The sequence below is a fragment of the Vipera ursinii genome, assembly GCF_947247035.1.
Source record: "Vipera ursinii genome assembly, chromosome: 3".
NCBI classification, from domain to species: domain Eukaryota; kingdom Metazoa; phylum Chordata; class Lepidosauria; order Squamata; family Viperidae; genus Vipera; species Vipera ursinii.
The window spans coordinates 119,713,802-119,732,085 of record NC_139516.1 but is presented as its reverse complement, the minus strand read 5'-3'; the positions used below and the strand labels follow the sequence as shown (position 1 = coordinate 119,732,085).

Sequence of the window (18,284 nt, the reverse complement as noted above, 5' to 3'; positions counted from 1 at the left end):
CACCTCTGGTGGACAAGGGTATAGCGCTTGCCCTGGTCTCATCTTCCTCAGCTGGAGACAATGGATCCCCTCCAGCCCCGCCCAGGTGCCACCCGACATGAGTAACGTTGAGGTGGCCACATCCACCCCAGCCACGCCCAGCCGACAAAGGAATTTTAAAATTGAAAAAGATTTAAGTGAAAGAATTTAAAATTAAAAATGATATTTAAAAGGAAAAATGAAGATTAAAATTGTAATAAGGAATTTAAAAATTCAAAGAAATTTTAAAAATTGAAAATGATTTTTCCTTATGAAAGGGAATTCAGAGATTTTAAAAATTTAACAATTTACAAGAGTTTTTGGCCCTTTATGAAGTAATATGCACTGTTTTTTTCTTGGAAGTCTCAGGCTATTTTCTAAGAGATGTTTGATATCTGGACACATTAATGCTGAGCCACTTTGCAGTTTTCATAGTTCATCGTATCAATGTATTAACAATATCAGGGATAACTGGATGAACGTTTACTTTCTGAAAACAATTATGCCGAGGAAAGTTATCAATTTTTACAACTAAGAATTATTGTAAGCTTCTGTGATTGCTATCTTTCTGATTTTATTTTTTTAAAAAAATAAAGCAGCAATTCTCATGTAAATGGATGTTTTTGGTTCTGGTTGTTTTTTTTAATCATTTAGAAGAGCAATTTGCAATGTACAAATCAATCAATTTCCTCTCCGGGCAGTATATGTTAATCATTCCTAGCAGTATATCCATTTGTTTAAAAAATAAAAAAAGAAATAAAAATAGAAAGAAAAGTAGAAACAGATCTATTAATACAAAATGGGAGAAACACGGACTTCATGTTTTATTTATTTATTTATTTATTTATTTATTTATTTTACCCTTATCTTAACTTTTAGAATCACTAGATATTACCTTTGAAAATTTTATCAGTAAGATTTAGAACCTGGCCATCATGGTTCACTTTGTAAGAGGCTATCTGCTAAACAAATTAAAATGTGCATTACAGGTAGTCTTCAACTTACAATAGTTCATTTAGTGACTGTTCAGAGTTACAATGAAACAGAAAAAAGTGACTTATGACCGTTTTTCACACTTGCAACTATTGTAGCATCCCCCTGGTCACGTGATCAAAATTCAGATTCATATTTATGACCGTTGCAGTGTCCCCGGGCCATGCAATCAGCTTTTGCGACCTTCTAACAATTAAAGTCAATAGGGAAGTGAAATTCATTTAACGACCATGTTACTAACTTAAGAATTACAGTGATTCTCTTAACAGCTGCGGTAAGAAAGGATGTAAAATAGGACAAAACTCGTTTAAAAATGTCTCACTTAGCAACAGAAATGTTGGGCTCAATTGTGGTCATAAGTTGAGGACTACCTGTATAGTTTTATTGGACAATCCAGCATTCCAAAATCTATAAACAAATTCTTGCTGCTGAAATCACTGTCCATCTTGGTGATATGGATAGTGCCAAGAGTAAAAAAAAGGAAGACTTATGTAATGATTGGTAGAAAAGGTGGACTAGGGTGGGGTCCCCAACCCCGGTCTGTGGACCAGTACTGGGCTGCGGCATGTCATCAACCGGTCCGCACAAATAAACAAAGCCTCATCCATAGGATGCAGGCAGCACACAAAACCACACACCCTCTGGTCCATGGGAAAAACCGGTCCCTGGTTCCCAAAAGGTTGGGATCTCTGGACTAGGGAATCAATGCCCATTATATAAAATGGGCACAGATTTCTTTGTCGGGGGGAAAACATATTTTGTTGAAAAAAAAACATATTTCTCTTCCCACTGTATGATCTATTCTAGTTTACACAAAGCCAGATGTTTCTTGAGGTCTTCCCAGAATGACTGCCTTAAAAATTAGTGTAGCTTGTGGAGTTTTGGGGAGACACTATGTATACCTTCTATCTTAATTCCTGTGCATCGAAAATACTGCAGTTCTGAAGTTTAATATAGTTTTAAACTAAATTCATTACTAGAACATACTTTTTAAAAACATTTTTCTTGACTTATTTTTCAAACCTCACATTTTAGTCAATTAATAATCTTAGAACAATATCTGATGGTATTAATATTACCAATTAGTACAAGTTTATCTTGTTCTTTTTATGGTATTAATGTGAACCATTTATAAAGAAGATCAAACAAGCTTTATTTCTGTATAAATAGACACTACGAATTTAAATTTAATGGACAGCAAAGCTGCTTTATTCATGGTCATCTTTGGAACTATATGTTTGCTAAATTGAAATTGCATTCTCATACATTGGATATAGAATTTTTATTAAAACTCAGTAAATTATTGGCTTCTCAACTGAAACAACTAACCTTTGGAGCCAGCTCTTAAATTTGTTTGTCATATCATCCAGCTCACATTTGATCATTTTGCTAATCAAAAAGTTAAGGGGTAATTGTCAACGCTGCATTGAAATCATGGTATTTTATATATCCAGCATTCCCAAAATCTAGCAGGAAAATAAATTAAAAAATGAGATGAGGTTGGTCTGGCAATACTTCATGACAAATCTATGCTGATTTCTGATAATGACTGCATTATGTTCAAGGTGACTACTCTTTGATCTTGTTATCAAGTGAAGTTTCTTGGATGAGAAGCAAAAGGTTTTTGTGGTTCTTTGATTATCTACTTCTTGGAGACTTACTTTCTCTGATAAATGTTAATCCTCTTGTGATCTGCGTTAGCGTGGCTATTTACTTATCCAATCCTTTGCCTTCTTCAAGTGAATTTATAATTTATTCTTAGCAAGATGCAATGATGATGAGATACAGTTTTTACAGAGCAAAAAAGAGAACAGCACTATTTACCCTAATAATACTATCTGTCTTACTATATCTAATATTTGAATCAGCCTGCTTGAGAAATGGGAGCTGTTTACAACTCTAGAATATTTACATGACTTAAAAAAACAAAAATAACCACATGGCTTCCAAATTAGTATTTCTGCATAGCTAGACGGTTAACTAGATGGTAGATTTATACCACTGTTGTACTGCAATCTTTTATAAAAATGGTGGAATAGCTTTAAAACAGTAATTGAGACAAAATGGCATTGATAAATAAAGAATCAGACAGGAATTTAAAGACATTTTACTATTAAACTTTGCTATTAATTAATGATAGAAAAGTTCATAAATCATTATTTTAAAAATAAAACAGGAAGGATATGAGACCATCTTCCAATTCCTCTAAGGACATCACACACAAGGATGCATTTCTTTATCATCCTACACAACATTTAAGGAAATAATGGCTAGAAGCCTTGAGTAGTCAGATTTCAATTTATTATTAATAATAATTAAACTTCTATAAACGTGTACAGGTAGTCCTTGACATATGACCACAATTGAGCCAAACATTTCTGTTGCTAAGTAAGACATAATATTAAGTGAGTTTCGGCCATTTTATGTCCTATGACCTTTTACAACAGTTAAGTAAATCAATGCAGTTGTTAAGTCAATAACGTAAGTTGTTAAATGAATTTGGCTTTCCCATTGACTTTGCTTGTCAGAAGGTCGCAAATCACATGTCCCAGGACATTGTAACCGTCAAAAATATGTGCTAGTTGCCAAGCATCTGAATTTTAATCACGTGACTATAGGGATGCTGCATTGGTCATAAGTATGAAAAATGTTGATAAGTCACTTTTTCCAGTGTCGTTGTAATTTCGAATGGTCACTAAATGATCTGTTGTTAAGGACTACCTGTCCATTGAACTTAGTAAATTACTGACATTAATGGAAAGTTAGAACAATCTGAATATATCAATTACCCAGAAATTACTCAGTATACTTCCTGTCACTCAATATACACCGGTATCTCGGTATTCATTATTAACTGATTCTAGGAGGTGGGATGAGTACCAAAAACGAGGAGTACCAAACAAAGTGTTCTCATAAGGAATAATGTAGTAAGTCACAATGCAGCTGACACCAACAAGTTCTAACTTGTACATTGAGTACCAAACAAATGAGTACCACGATAACATTTTGGTGTCAAATGCGTTGAGCTTCAAAGCAGTTGAGTACTAAGGTACCACGGTATTTAGAGGCTGGACAATTTTGATGGGTGCTTTAATTTGGATTAATGCAAGAAGGTGTTTGTATTAGTGATGTAATTGGTCTTTTCAGTGCTGTGATTTTGAGTATCTCTTTCACATTGGCATCAGTTAACTTCAAAATACTCAGGTGTAGCTAAAAATTCATAATTATTGTTAAGGAAAAATATGCCAGCCTCCATTTATAGGTAGTCCTCATTTATGATGATGATGATAACTTTATTGTCACTTTGAATGTACACCAATCGGCATACATCAAAATGAAATTTCGTTGCATACAGCTCTCAAAGGGTCACCACCTCCGATATATACTCCTTGTTCGGGGCCCGCTCAAATTTCACATTGTCCATTTTAGTCTCTAGGGAGTGAACGATGGCAAACAGGACAGATGGAAATGGGGCTCCATTTCCATTTCCATAATGACCATTCTCAGTTACAACAGTCATGAAAAGTAACTTTATGACCCCATTCTTTGCATCTATGATCTTTGTAGGTCTGTAAAGCAAAGGAAAGCTGAAGTAAAATCATAACCTGCAGTTTCACTTAGCAACGTCTTTGCCAGTCTCAGTTCTGATCACTAAACAATGACTATCTTATTGGCATTTTGAATGTAAACATGGAGAATTGTTGTTACTCCTTTGTAACTCATCGATAACAAACCATTTACTGGCTATGTTGTTGCTCTCCTGTTTTTCTAGTCAGATATTTAGTTCCATTCCAAATCAATATTTGGGGGTGATTGTGAGGGACAGACAGAGAGATTGATTTTTTTTATATCAAGTCAAATTTTAGGAAACACTGAGTACAGCAAAGCTATTGCTTAAGTACCAGATTCCTATAGCACAAATTTGAAATGGGGTATATATTATATTAAGGCATAAAGATTTGTCTTTCAATTTAAAAATAGAGAAATTAAACTGCACAAATGTTTCTGATGTTCACATAATAAAGCACACAGCATTAGCAATCTCCAGCAAAAGTTTAGTACAATTAGACTCTTTGAACGTCATAAAAAAAGAATATGCAGGGCAATTAGATACATACTTACATAGGAACAAAGCATTTCCAGTGTAACATGAGGTTTATAACTGAATCTGATACAAGTTTCAGAAATAGATTCTGAGAAATTATGTACATTAAAATCCTCCTGTCAGATATTTCTTCATCAATTCACTAATCACTATCTAATAGTAACATAATTTTGTCTGCTATCTTCCAATATTTAAGTTTAATAGGGATATTTTCAACAAAACCTATTTGCAGCTTCATAAAAGGAAAGCCAGAAATACAAAGTAGAAGATGATAAATTAGTCTATGTTGTATGCAAGCAGTATCTGTTACTCAGAAGACAGTCCAGTATTTTGGCTTTTTGCCAGTACATTTTAATTCAGTTAGTTCATTTCTTTTGAAAGACTTATGTAGCCTGATATAAGCATATACACTAAAGTCGAGTTTTGCTACTTGGACTATTTGTGGACTGACATCAGCATTTTAATTTGAGTACTATGATGAATGTGTAAAATGTGTAATGCCCTATCTGAATACTTGCAGATGTTTCTGGTACACTCTTGGAATATGTGGATAATGAACAGAATTCATTTGAATTCATCCAAATAATGAAAATACCTATGGCCTACAGAATGTGAACAGGCTGCAAAAAGAGTGTGAGAAATGTGAGTGAAGTTTGTAATTAAGTGGGAGTTGCTGTTTGTATTTCTTGATTTTTAATAGAGTTTTTAATTTGTATGTTACTCTTATTCTTATTGTAAATAACGAAGAATAATTTTGGAATGCAGCAATACAGTATATGAGTTTTCTGAAATAAACATTGTTAAAAAATTAAAGCTCAGAATTAAACTTTTTTTTAAAGGTTCATTTAATTGTTCAGTTAAGGGAAGCTAATTCTAGAATTCTGGTGATGCTGAGTTTTACAAAGTTACTGCCAAGTGCACAAAATGTGCATTGTAGAAGCAACCTTATGCACTTGGAGAAAGCCTCAATTGAACACCTAGAGCAGAGGTATCAAACTGCCGGCCTGCGGGCTAGACGCATCACATGAAAGCCGCGCCCACCCCATTGCCAGCAATGGCAAAACTGTCCCAATATGTTGCGCGACGTCACGTGACATTGCGAGTTTGACAAGTCTGAGCTAGAGAAATGGATTCTTGGTATTATCTATGAGCCGTACTAATTGAACTAATTATTTGCTAGTTTTGGCTATTTGTTCAGGAAGAGGTCATGACAAGGATGTTTAAGAATTGTTCCCATCTGTGCTATGAATCTGGTGAAGTATTATCTTTGACTCTTGCCCCAGACAGAAGTGGCACAAAATTTGGATGTGTCAAGGGGCCTTTGAATAGATTTATCTTGTGTACCAATTGTGGTTGTTCCTGGCCTGGGAGGCCTTGTTCATAGTCACTCATGCCCTGGTCACTTCCTGGTTGGATTACTGCAATATGCTCTACATGAGGCTGCTCTTGAAAACTATCCAGAAATTATAATTGGTCCAGAATGAGTGGCACAGTTGTGGGCTCCCCATGATTTGCCATGTGCATTGGCTTCCAGTTCTTTTACAGGTGCAATATAAGGTGCTGGTTATCATCTTTAAAATCTTACATGGCCTAGGACCAGGTTATTGGCCAGAATGACTTTTCATAAAGGTACCTACATATTTTACTAGGTCCAACACAGTGGGCATGCTCCAGGCCCTTTTTCTTAAATGTTGCCATCTAACAAGCCAAGCCAACACACCTTCTAAGTAACATTCTTCCACAAGATTTGAGAGACTACTACTTGTCTGGTACTTCCAAAAACTCCTGAAGTACTGGATTTTCCCAGAAGAATTAGGATAATGTGTCCTTGTTGGATATGAGGGATATGTGTTTTGGAAAACACAATAAAATGTTTATGTTGCTTTTAGATGTGTTACTGTTTTATTACTATTGTAAGCTGCCCAGAGTTATGATACATAAAATGGGTACTACACAAATCTTTTAAATAAATAAAATTTTATCTTAACTGTCTTGTGCATTTTCAGATCTAGGCCACCTCAACTTCTGTGTTTCTATTTGTCTTTCAGTTAGACAGAGAGCAACCTGTTCTTTTTTCACCTGCCAAAAAGTTGTTCCCACTAGTGAGTTTCAGATGCTTATGTGGAAATCTAATGCATTCTATATGATCTCTCTGGCCAGATAAGCTTGTGTATAAAGTATTCTGCTAGCAGTGTTACAAAGCCATTACCAAGGCTCATTGTCCATCAAAGACTAACTTCATTCAGGACGGGGTAAGTTATTTTGAAAAGTGCAGATCTTTCAAAGACACATCCAGTTCAAGTGAAATATCCTGACATCTTTTGGGAGACAAATATTGCAAGCCTAGTATCTAACTTTCAGACTTGGCTTGCTGTAAATTTTCTCATTTAGATGATGGAACAAGGAGCAATTAACAATGATGGAACAATAATTATATATAGTGGAAATAGCAATAGCACTTAGACTTATATACCGCAAGAACGCTATATTATGGAGTGGAGAAAATGGATTGAGTATATCCAGAACAAATATGGGATTAAGAAGTTTCATGTAGCATTTGAATAAGTCTTCCTTTTTTTTTCTGTTTTTTTATATATATATATTCTATATTAATAGTGTTTGTAGTTATCCTATATGAGCTAGAGAGCGATAGATTTTAGAGTTTACGGTTATTAGCATGTGGTTGTTTATGATTTTTTTGTTTTGTTTTTTATACCTTGTACTTAGCTCTGGGAAGTCGGGGTGGGGGGTGGGGAGGGGGGAGGGGTAAGGAGGGAGGGATAGGGGAGGGGTAGGGGGGACTGTTAAAGATAAAATGTATGATAAAACTTTTCAATAAAAAAAAAGACTTATATACCGCTTCACAGTGCTTTACAGCTCTAAGCGGTTTACAGAGTCAGCATATTGCCCCTCCTAACAATCTGCACCCTCATTTTACCAACCTCTGAAGGATGGAAGGCTGAGTAACCTTGAGCTGGTGAGGATTGAACTCCTGGCAGTCGGCATATAGTGGGCACTTTGGAGGAGAGTCAGTTCAGTACAATGGTTAAGGCACCAGGCTAGAAACCAGGAGATTGTGAGTTCTAATCCTACTTTAGCCCGGAAAATCAGCTTGGTAACTTTGGGCCAGTCATTATCAGTCCAACTCACCTCACAGGGTTGCTGTTGTGTGAGGAAAATAGGAGAATAAAGGAGTATTAAATATATTAGCTGTTACTGATGAAAAAATAAAGGCAGGAAATGGATAAATAAGTTACCATGCAGCAATTCTTGATGTTTAAGGAAACTTAAGAAAAGGGTAACCAAACACATAATTTTTTAAAAAAGACTTTCTTATCAACAGAATAACAAGAGGTAAGAGTCCTGGCAAAGACTAGCTGTGAAGAGAGAGGGGTGATATGCGACAAGCATCTATTAAGTCTGCTCAAATGGATTCTTTCCTTACCTTTTAACACACCAACAGGCTATTAGGACCAGCTATTCACAGAAAAGATTTTAGAAATATTTATTTGGCTTTGCATAATATTTATTGCAGATTTATTTACAAACTATATTACTGGCAAGCTGCTTTAGAAAGATTGCTATCCTGAAAGTCAGGATATAACAAATGTTAAGAAATAATTAATCTAGCAGACAGAAACTTGATTCTGTCTGAAAATAACATTAAATTTAATAAACATATGCTATATTAAAAAATAAAATAAACCAAATCTGCAATTACAGAATGGGGAATACTTGGTTTGGTTAAAAAAATGAAAGATAGCTCAAAGGAAGAACAAGAGAAATATAAATCATGGCTGCAAAAAAAAATGAAATACAGGATTGGCTCACATCAATAAAATTAAACTACCCAAAGTAAGGGACGTAAATATTTCCATTCTGTTCTGCTCTAGTCAGATCCTATATTAAGTACTATCTAGTTTTAGCACCACCTGTTAAAAGGGATTCAGACAAATTCAAACAGATGCAAATAAACAGAATGACAGAATACTAGAAACCAAATCTTATAACAAAAAAAAAATCAGAGTAGTTTTTTTAAAAATATAACAGGGAATGTCTATGATAATATTCTTCTACTACCTGAGGAAAGATCACATTGAGGAAGACTTACCTGCCCTATTATTCCAGAGAGCAAAACACAAAGCAATAGTTTTGAATTACAAGAAAACAAATTCCACTTGAATATTAGGCAACACTTCATAATGGTAATGGTACAGAACCAATTCCTTACAGAAATGCAGACTTCCCTTGCCTGGGGAGAAGAGGCCAAATCAGAGATGCTTTAATAGAACTAGTGTCAAGGTTCTGAATGACGAACCCAACCAAGCAAACACCTTCGAGACATTCCCAATCTCTTAATGTAAAACCTTTATTGAATACATCACTTTGGCACTAATGAAAGCAAAGCCAGCTCTGGCAAGACCCCTCCCAAACCCATATAGTAAAAGTTTTGAATTCTCCCTCCTTCCTCTGGGTCAGATCATATTGCCCAATCAAGTAGAAAAATATTGTTAAAAGAAAGCATTATCTAGGTCTGGCCAGACACCTGATGTAATGTCCTTGTGTCTCACAGTCTGGCTTCTTAATATCTGAAGTCTGCATTCCAAACCTCTCCTCTCCCCCCAAGTTCATTGTCAAGTTGAGAAGCAATATTTGTTGCGCCAGCACTGCTTCGAAACTTGACCACTAGTTTGGTCTAGTGCAGGGGTAGGTAACCTTGGCTCTTTTATGACTCGTGGACTTCAACTCCCAGAATTCCTGAGCCACAAGTCATAAAAGAGCCAAGGCTGCCTACCCCTGGTCTAGTGTTTAAGGTCTGAGGCTAGATACCAAGAGACTGTGAGTTCTAATCTCATTTTAAGCATGAAAGCTGGCTGGATGACTTTGGGCCAGTCACTTCCTCTCAGCCCAATCCACAATACAGGTTGTTGTGCAAGGAAAAAGGAAGAGGCAGGAGTATTTATTTATAAATTCCTGCACAGAACTAAGTTTGAGCCCAGTCCATTTCTATGATTCTGTAATTCCTAAGTGACTACAGAGCAAAAAATACTTAAAATGTTTATTTGAAGGAAAACCGAACCAGAAATATTTTTGAAAATTTATATATTTGGGACTGTGCTTTCAGTAACCTAAACATTCTGGTTAAGTTCACTTGTGATTCAAGTTATCTTCGCTGAGTTTTAATTTATGCTTATTTAATAAACAAACATACGTATATAGCAAGTTGGCAAAGTCTCAGTCAAGCCTCAAGAGAGAGACAGCCATTTTCCTAGCTGATCCTGGGATTAGGGAATGTGTCAAAAATTCAAAAAATTGGATTGAATTACTTACAGGGTAGAAGTGGTCCTTATGTGCACAGAATTCCATACCACAAAGCAGCAAATGTAAGACATTCAGTTTAAAATATCTGATGGCTACAGGGATCACAAGCATTACTGCTTTTGTAGTTTGCAAATCTCGTACGCTCACTGGCAGCTTCTTGTGCTCTTGAAAAGAGGTCACTTATTTGGTTACTTCAGAAAGCAGATGAATGCAAATGATTCTGAAAACATTTAAACTGCTTGGTTTGCTCAATGAATTTATCACTGATTTGACAATTATAAGAAATCCATAGAACAAAATAATTCTACTGTTCTTTGGCATTCATGAAGGCCAACTTCATGGCATGGAGCTATGGGCAAGGGCTGGAAGCTAAAGCTGAGTTTTGCAAGGGATGTCATATTTGCATCCATTCTTTTGCATAAGGTTTGCCCTATGTAGAATCCAACGGATATTGCTGACAGATAGTGCTAACACACTGGAGGAAAAGTAATGTGAAGGTGTATAAAAGCAAAACAGTAATTTCCATCACTATTAGAAACAAAGTTAAAACAAACAAACTTTGCCTTAGCAGTTAATAGGTATGCCTCCTGATAGAAATCAGAAAGACGCTGCATGCATTAGGCACATGTAACATTAACCATGGGAAAGTGTCTTACAGAAGGTACTGCTGATTGCCGTCAGGTACTATCTAAAAAAGTCCCTAATTTATAGCCACCTTTGCAGACTTTGCACCTCTAAAAGACTCACTCCACCTGTCAAGCTGCGAAGAATACCTACGCTGTAGCATCCATTACTGCTTGTTAGCTTGCCTGCAGATTGGGGGGGGGGGGGACAGGAGGGAAGAATGGAATGCAGGCTTCAGACATCAGACTGCCATGCCGTGAGAACCAAGGTCGCTCAAGAGCTGTTTACCGAGAACTAAAACCCTCTCTCATAATAATTGTCTACTTCATTGGACAATGTGACCTGCACTATTTGGGGGAAGGGAGATTCTATACTTTTAATATATTGATTTTGGCACCAATTAACCAGAGCTGGTTTTCCTTTCATCTGTGCCAAAATTATGTGCTCAATAAAGTTTGGCATTAGAGATTGCATCGTCTCAGCTATGCTTACTTCATTGGGTTTCTGAGTCGGAACCTTGGCACCACCTTTGCAAGTGGTCAGCTGTTACTTTTTTTAAAATACAAGTGTATGGTAACCAATCAAGATCAAAGTAATCACATGTGGGAGGCAAGAAAACCAATCTTTTAAGCTATCTAAATAATAGAATGTTAATAAATTTTAACCATATCATATAAACATCACTGTAATGAAACAACACAATGTATCAAGATTTATAACATTAAAAAAGAAAAAAGACAACAAATCCCTCCACTTTATTTGCCTAACCATGATTTCTGCTTAAAACAATCTTGAAGCACTTAAGATAATCTGATATCCCACCTCATTATCTATTCAGACCAATAGCTGTTTAACCATGACACAAACATGCTAGATTCATACAACATGCAAAACCATGATTATACTAAATAAAGCAAGGATAAATGATTCTACAAATTATTATCTTTGTTTAAACTCTAGTCTTTGTACAGATGATATGCTAAACTCAACTCCAATATACATGGCTGCGTCATACAAATTTGGTATAAATAAATGCTGCAGAAAAAAAGAGAAAATAAGAAAATTGAATGTAAATAAGATAACTGACAAACAAGAACCATTACTTACATTCGTCCTATGCCTTCATACATTCTCGTTTCTTCAGCTAAAGTCATGATCTCTGTGTCTGTAAGATGTGCATGCTTTTTTGTTCTATTCAGCTGATCTATTTGTATATCTGCCAGTTTCACCTTTTGTTGGGTTTCAATGACCTTAGCTTGAAGTTCAGAAAATGCCTGACATAGAGAACAATACAAATGTAGGTAATTTTTTTTTAAAAAAAAATCTGTTAACAGTCTTCACTCTTCACAAAAACCTCTGAGATTTTTATTTAGGTTGTCCTTGACTTACAACCACAATTGAGCCCAACATTTCTGTTGTGAGTTTTCTTCCCTTTTAACAACCTTGCTTACCACAGTTGTTAAGTGAATCATTGCAGTTAAGTTAGTAACACGGTTGTTAAGTGAATCTGGCTTCCCCGTTTACTTTGCTTGTCAGAATATATCGCAAAAGGTGGTCACATGACCTCGGGACACTGCAACTGTCATAAATATGAGTCACTTGCCAAAGTCTGAATTTTGATCACATGACCAAAGGGATGCTGCAATGGTTGGGTGTGAAAAATGGTCATAAGTCACTTTTTTCAGTGCCATTGTAACTTTGAACAGTCACTAATTGAACTGTTGTAAGTCGAGGACCACCTGTAATGCACATTTTAATTTTTTTAGCAGATATCTAACTAACCATTTATTAAGAGAGAAAAGCCAGGACAACTTCAGAAAGTCTAATGAGTAGTGGCTGACACCATGGTTAAAATGGCAATAGAACAGAACTCCTATTTCCCCCTACTGCAATCTCTTACCAACAGGATGTACTGTATATTTAAACATCAGACAAATTAAAGATATAAAATATGTACCAAACATCAAAAATATTAAAGAAAATATTAAAGGGGGGAAGGAAGTAGGAAGGTTGGAGGGAAAGAGGAGGATAAGTGGGGAGAAATGGGAGGGGAGTGGTGAAGGAGAGAGGAAGAAGAGGGAAGTAGGAAAGAAAGAGAAGGAAGAAAGAAGGTAGAGAAGAGGGAAGAGAGAGGAGGAGTGTAGATACAGTGAAAGGAGAAATGGACAAGCAACAACAAAATTTACATGTATGTATGTATTGCAGTATATTTGTTGATATGTATGGGGGAGAGTTGGGGAAAAAAAACTTTAAAAAAATATTAAAGAAAAAAAGAAATAACACTGGGTGAAAACCAGTATGCATGCAAGACACAAATCTGTTCCAAACATCAAACAAGTAATTTGGTATAGCATTTTTTTAATCAAATTAAATAATTCAGAAAATGTTGAGAAAAAATGAGAATTGTCCACAGGGGGCCTGCATCACAGCTCTGAGGACACAGTTTACTGGTAAAAATATTTACCATGCATTATATAATTGTAAAAACAATTCTGCAAGGTAAGTGTACATTTGCTCTACATTCTACAAATTCCTTAATTCATTCATATCAAGCAAAAACCATATTATTTCTTAGTGCAATGTATGAACAGCTTTATAGTCTCCAGCTATATGTAGACTCAGTAAGCTTTATCATTCTGTGGAGATTATTTCCTTATGATAGCTTAATTTATTTTTTCCACATAAAAAAGCAGATCCTGAAGTTTCAAATTGAGTGATATATTAAAATTTAAAGTGTAAAGAGATATGAAAAGTTTTGTAAGTCAAATAAAGTTAACTAATGTGCTTATCTTCCATGCAGCCTAAATGACAGATGAAATCAAAAGTATAATCACCTTTTTTCCTGTAGAAAGGTGATAAAATATTATAAATTATTACAATTAGGAAAAAACAGCAGGGAAAGAAAAACAGAAAAGAGTGACAGATCCAGGATGAAAGAGTCATTAGGTCACCAGTAACATCAATGTGTTCTGATTTGATATTGAAACTGTTAGAATTATACTTTGGGACAAGTTAGCTTAGTTTGACTCCATATACTACAGATTTTAAACTTTATTAATTTTATTTTTGATGCAATCTCTGTAGGATTAAATATATGAATGTCAAAACATATCTCAACACCTCCCCAAAATGTTTACAGCTATAGGTTTGCTATACAGATACAAATCAAAAAGTAACCTAATTTAAATTTGACTGTCACCTGACTAGCTTTGAAACAGAATTGAATCATTAAAAATGCTTTCCTCCTTTTATTTTCAGAATTAGATACACATCGAAATTTATAGCCAAAAGATGTAAATAATTTCCGTCCAAAATATTCTTCTTAAAACATTCTCATAAAAGCAGCAGGCAACGACACTAGTTTAAATACAAAATGAATCACATGAGAAACAAATTGTTGCCATAATTCGGTTCACAGATAAAATGTTTCCAAATATATATTGCTGGGGGAGGGGAAACAGATATGAAAAATTCGTGGAGACCATTCGTGAAGATCTGGGAAGCGGAGAGGGATCACATAAGCCCACCAAGCAGAATTTGCTGATATTCTCGGAAATCATCACGCATCGCACTCGACTTCCAAATCCCCCTTACTTTCAGGCAACTCCCGACCCATTTTCATTTTCTTTACCTTTTTCAACTCAAGATCCACCGGCGCCGCCATTTTAACTACTCCAAAAACAGCTACGCATGCGCATTAAGCAACAGCTTTAACGGACAGCATAACGGTCCTTTGTTCCTGCTGAGTCGAGTCATGCGTACTATGGTGACGGCTAGGTCAGAAAGTTGCAGTTCGGTTGTCTCCTGTTTACCAGCAAATTTATCTTATATCGTTCAGTTGGCAATTTTAATGTTTTCAATAAAAATACAAAAGTTTTTTTGTTTTCTGTCAAAACAACAGCTCCTTCATGGTTCCCATATACAAAAACGTATATTCAGTTAGTCGCCCCCCAATATTGGTATAACATCGCGAAGCGTGTCTCTTTGCAGCTACTAAGTTATCTGGGCAATAAATGAATGCAGTCTTGGAAGACTGCAAAAGAAAAGTAACCTAATTTTAAAATATGCTTTTGTCCTAATTTTCCCTGTGTATTTGTAGCCTTCTCTTAATGCGGAGATAAATATATTGAACTTATTTTCCAGTGCAGTTTTGTTAATATATTTTGTCATGTTTATGAGCCATATCTCGTCATTTTTATCTCTTTTGACATGACTTTTATTAAAAAAACAAGCTGAATATTGTAATAAATTCAGGGATTTACAAAATACTTTGTGCATGAAATGGATGGTTAGATTGTCCATGCTTTAACCAAAAGATATTTTGGATGCTTTGCTCAAGGATTCAAATCAAAATAGGGTTTCTTTGTTTTGTATACTGGAGGTTTTTAAGAAGAGAGTGGACAACCATTTGTCTGAAATTGTATAGGGTTTCCTGCCTGAGCAGGGGTTGGACTAGAAGACCTCCAAGGTCCCTTCCAACTACTACTTCTTCTTCTTCTTCTTCTTCTTCTTCTTCTTCTTCTTCTTCTTCTTATTATTATTATTATTATTATTATTATTATTATTATTATTATTATTATTATTAATTATTATTATTATTATTATTATTATTATTATTATTATTATTTTATTATTATTGATCATCGCACAGTCAGCCAGATGTTCAGACTGGATTTGGCATTTTTGTCTACCTGTCGAGTCCTTATCAAGGACCTGGGATAGGCAGATGTGGATGTTTGATGGTATTTCAGATATTGTTGCAGGATAGAAGCAGTTCCCAGTGAGGCTGGCTTTTTGCAATTGACTAATGGCGAATTTGTTAATGCCAATGGTGTTCAAGTGGTGCTCCAGTTGTTTTGGGATTGCACCCAAGGCACCTATTACTATTGGTACTACCCTTGCTTGCCTTTGCCACAGTCTTTCTATTTCTATTTGTAGGTCTTTGTATTTTGTTATCTTCTCCAGTTCTTTCTCGTCTATTCTGCTATCTCCAGGCACTGCCACGTCCACTGTCCAGACTTTTTTGTCTTTCTTATCGACAATTGTTAAGTCCGGGGTGTTATGTTACAGGTGCTTGTCTGTTTGAATTCTGAAGTCCCAGAGCAGTTTAACTTTACCATTTTCTATGACTTTCTCTATTTTATGATCCCACCAGTTCTTGCTTACAGGCAAATGATATTTCTTGCAGATCTTCCAATGCACCATTGTTGCTACTTTGTCATGCTGCTGCTTGTAGTCAGTCTGTGTGATCTTCTTGCAGCAGCTTACCAGGTGGTCCACCATTTCTTTAGCTTCTTTGCATAGGCGGCACTTACTGTCTGTTGCTGTCTTCTCAATTTTGACTTTGTATGCATTTGTCCTTAAGGCTTGGTCTTGTGCAGCCAGAATTAGTCCCTCGGTCTTTTTCTTCAACTTTCCTGCTCTTAGCCATTGCCAGGTCTTGTTATTATCTGCTTTCCCAGCTATTTTTTTTAATGTACTGGCCATGTAGTGCTTTCTCTTCCCATGCCTCTATTCTGTTCTTCATTTGGTCTTTCTTGTAGGCCAGTTTGGTCCCTCCAGTACTCAGTAAGCCTTCCTGATATACTAATTTCAGTGCATCTTCATCATTGTCCTTCAGATATTTTTCCAAAGCCATTTTTTCTTCTTCAGCCATCTGATGTACTTGCAACATTCCACATCCACCTATTTGCCTTGGTAGATAGAGGCTGTCAATGTCACTGTGTGGATGAAGGACGTGATTCATTGTCATTATTTTTCTGGTCTTTCTATCCATTGCTTTTAGTTCTGCTTGAGTCCAGTCCACTATTCCAGCTGTGTATCTAATGACTGGAATTGCCCAGGTGTTGATTGCCTTCATGGTATTTCCTCCATTGAGTTTGGACTTTAAGATCTTCTTCACTCTCTTGATGTATTCACCTCTAATCTTTTTCTTGACTTCAGTGTGCTTGATGTTGTCAGCTTGAAGGATACCCAAGTATTTGTAGTAATCTTCCTCATCCAGACTCTTAATGTTATTTTTGTGAGGCATCTTGATTCCTTCAGTTTTCACTATTTTTCCTTGTTTGAGAGTAAGTGTGGCACATTTGTCCAAGCCAAACTCCATTGCAATATCTTGGCTATATAAACGGACAATGTTCAGCAGCTATTCTATTTCAGAAGATGTTTTTCCGTACAGCTTCAGATCATCCACGTAAAGGAGGTGGGATAGTCTGGCAGATGTTTGATAGCCATGTCCCGAGTTATTCAGTATTGTTGACAGAGGAAACAGTAGTAGTGGTGATAATGAATCTCCTTGAAATATTCCTCTCTTGATATTAACCTCTCCCAGTCTTTCACCATTGGCCTGCAACTGTGTCTTCCATTGTCCCATCGATCTTTGCACAAATTTTCTGATGTTTCTACTGACTCCTGTTATTTCTAGGCACTTGATTATCCAGTCATGTGGTAGAGAATCAAATGCCTTTTTGTAGTCAATCCATGCCACATTCAGGTTGTTCTTCCTTTTCTTGCAGTTTTCCAAGATCATTTTGTCTATTAGGAGTTGATCTTTTGTTCCTCTGCTATTGAGGCGGTTTCCTTTCTGCTCGGGTGGAAAGAGATTATTTTCAACTAGATGCTGTTGTACTGCAACAATTACCACACCAGTTAGCAATTTGAAAGTTGTTGGTAAGCAGGTAATTGGCCTGTAGTTGCCTGGTGTTGCCCCTTTTGCTGGATTTTTCAGTATTAGGTAGGTTTTCCCAGTTGTTAGCCATTTTTCAATTTCTCCTCCTTGTAGTATATTGTTGAACTGCTTGGCAATGAGTGGGTATATAACAGTTAGATGTTTCAACCCAAACCCATGCAGTTCATCTTCACCTGGTGCTGACCAATTTTTGATCTTCCTTGCTCTTTTTTCTACCATTTTTGTTGTTATTACTAGTTCTTTCATTTCAACTTCTGTTTTATTTGCATCCACCTCTTTTAACCAAGCTGCATCCTTGTTGTGTTTCTTTGGGTTATCCCATATCTGCTTCCAGAACTGCACTGTTTCTTCTTTGTCAGGTACTAACTGATTCATTGCAGTTTCTCCATTGATGGATTGGTAGAAACATTTCTGATTGGATTGAAATTGGAGATTCTGCCTATAATTTGCAATTCAAGCTTCGTATCTACTGATTTTCCTGGCTATAGCTGTTATTTGCTGCTTTATTATTTCCAGTGCTTCCTTGATCTTCCT

At 36.0% G+C, this 18,284-nt stretch overlaps 1 protein-coding gene across 1 annotated transcript in view; it reads right to left on the bottom strand.

Moving 5' to 3' along the window:
• Positions 1–14,812, bottom strand: part of PFDN1 (prefoldin subunit 1) — a 43,468-nt gene extending 28,656 nt beyond the window's left edge. Inside the window, exons 1-2 of the mRNA XM_083358357.1 lie at positions 14,694–14,812; positions 12,170–12,336 (exon numbers count right to left, since the gene is read on the bottom strand). Coding sequence (XP_083214483.1) covers positions 12,170–12,336; positions 14,694–14,726 — 200 coding nt within the window. The 5' untranslated portion in view covers positions 14,727–14,812. The remainder of the gene's footprint in view (positions 1–12,169; positions 12,337–14,693) is intronic.
• Positions 14,813–18,284: the final 3,472 nt, after the last annotated feature.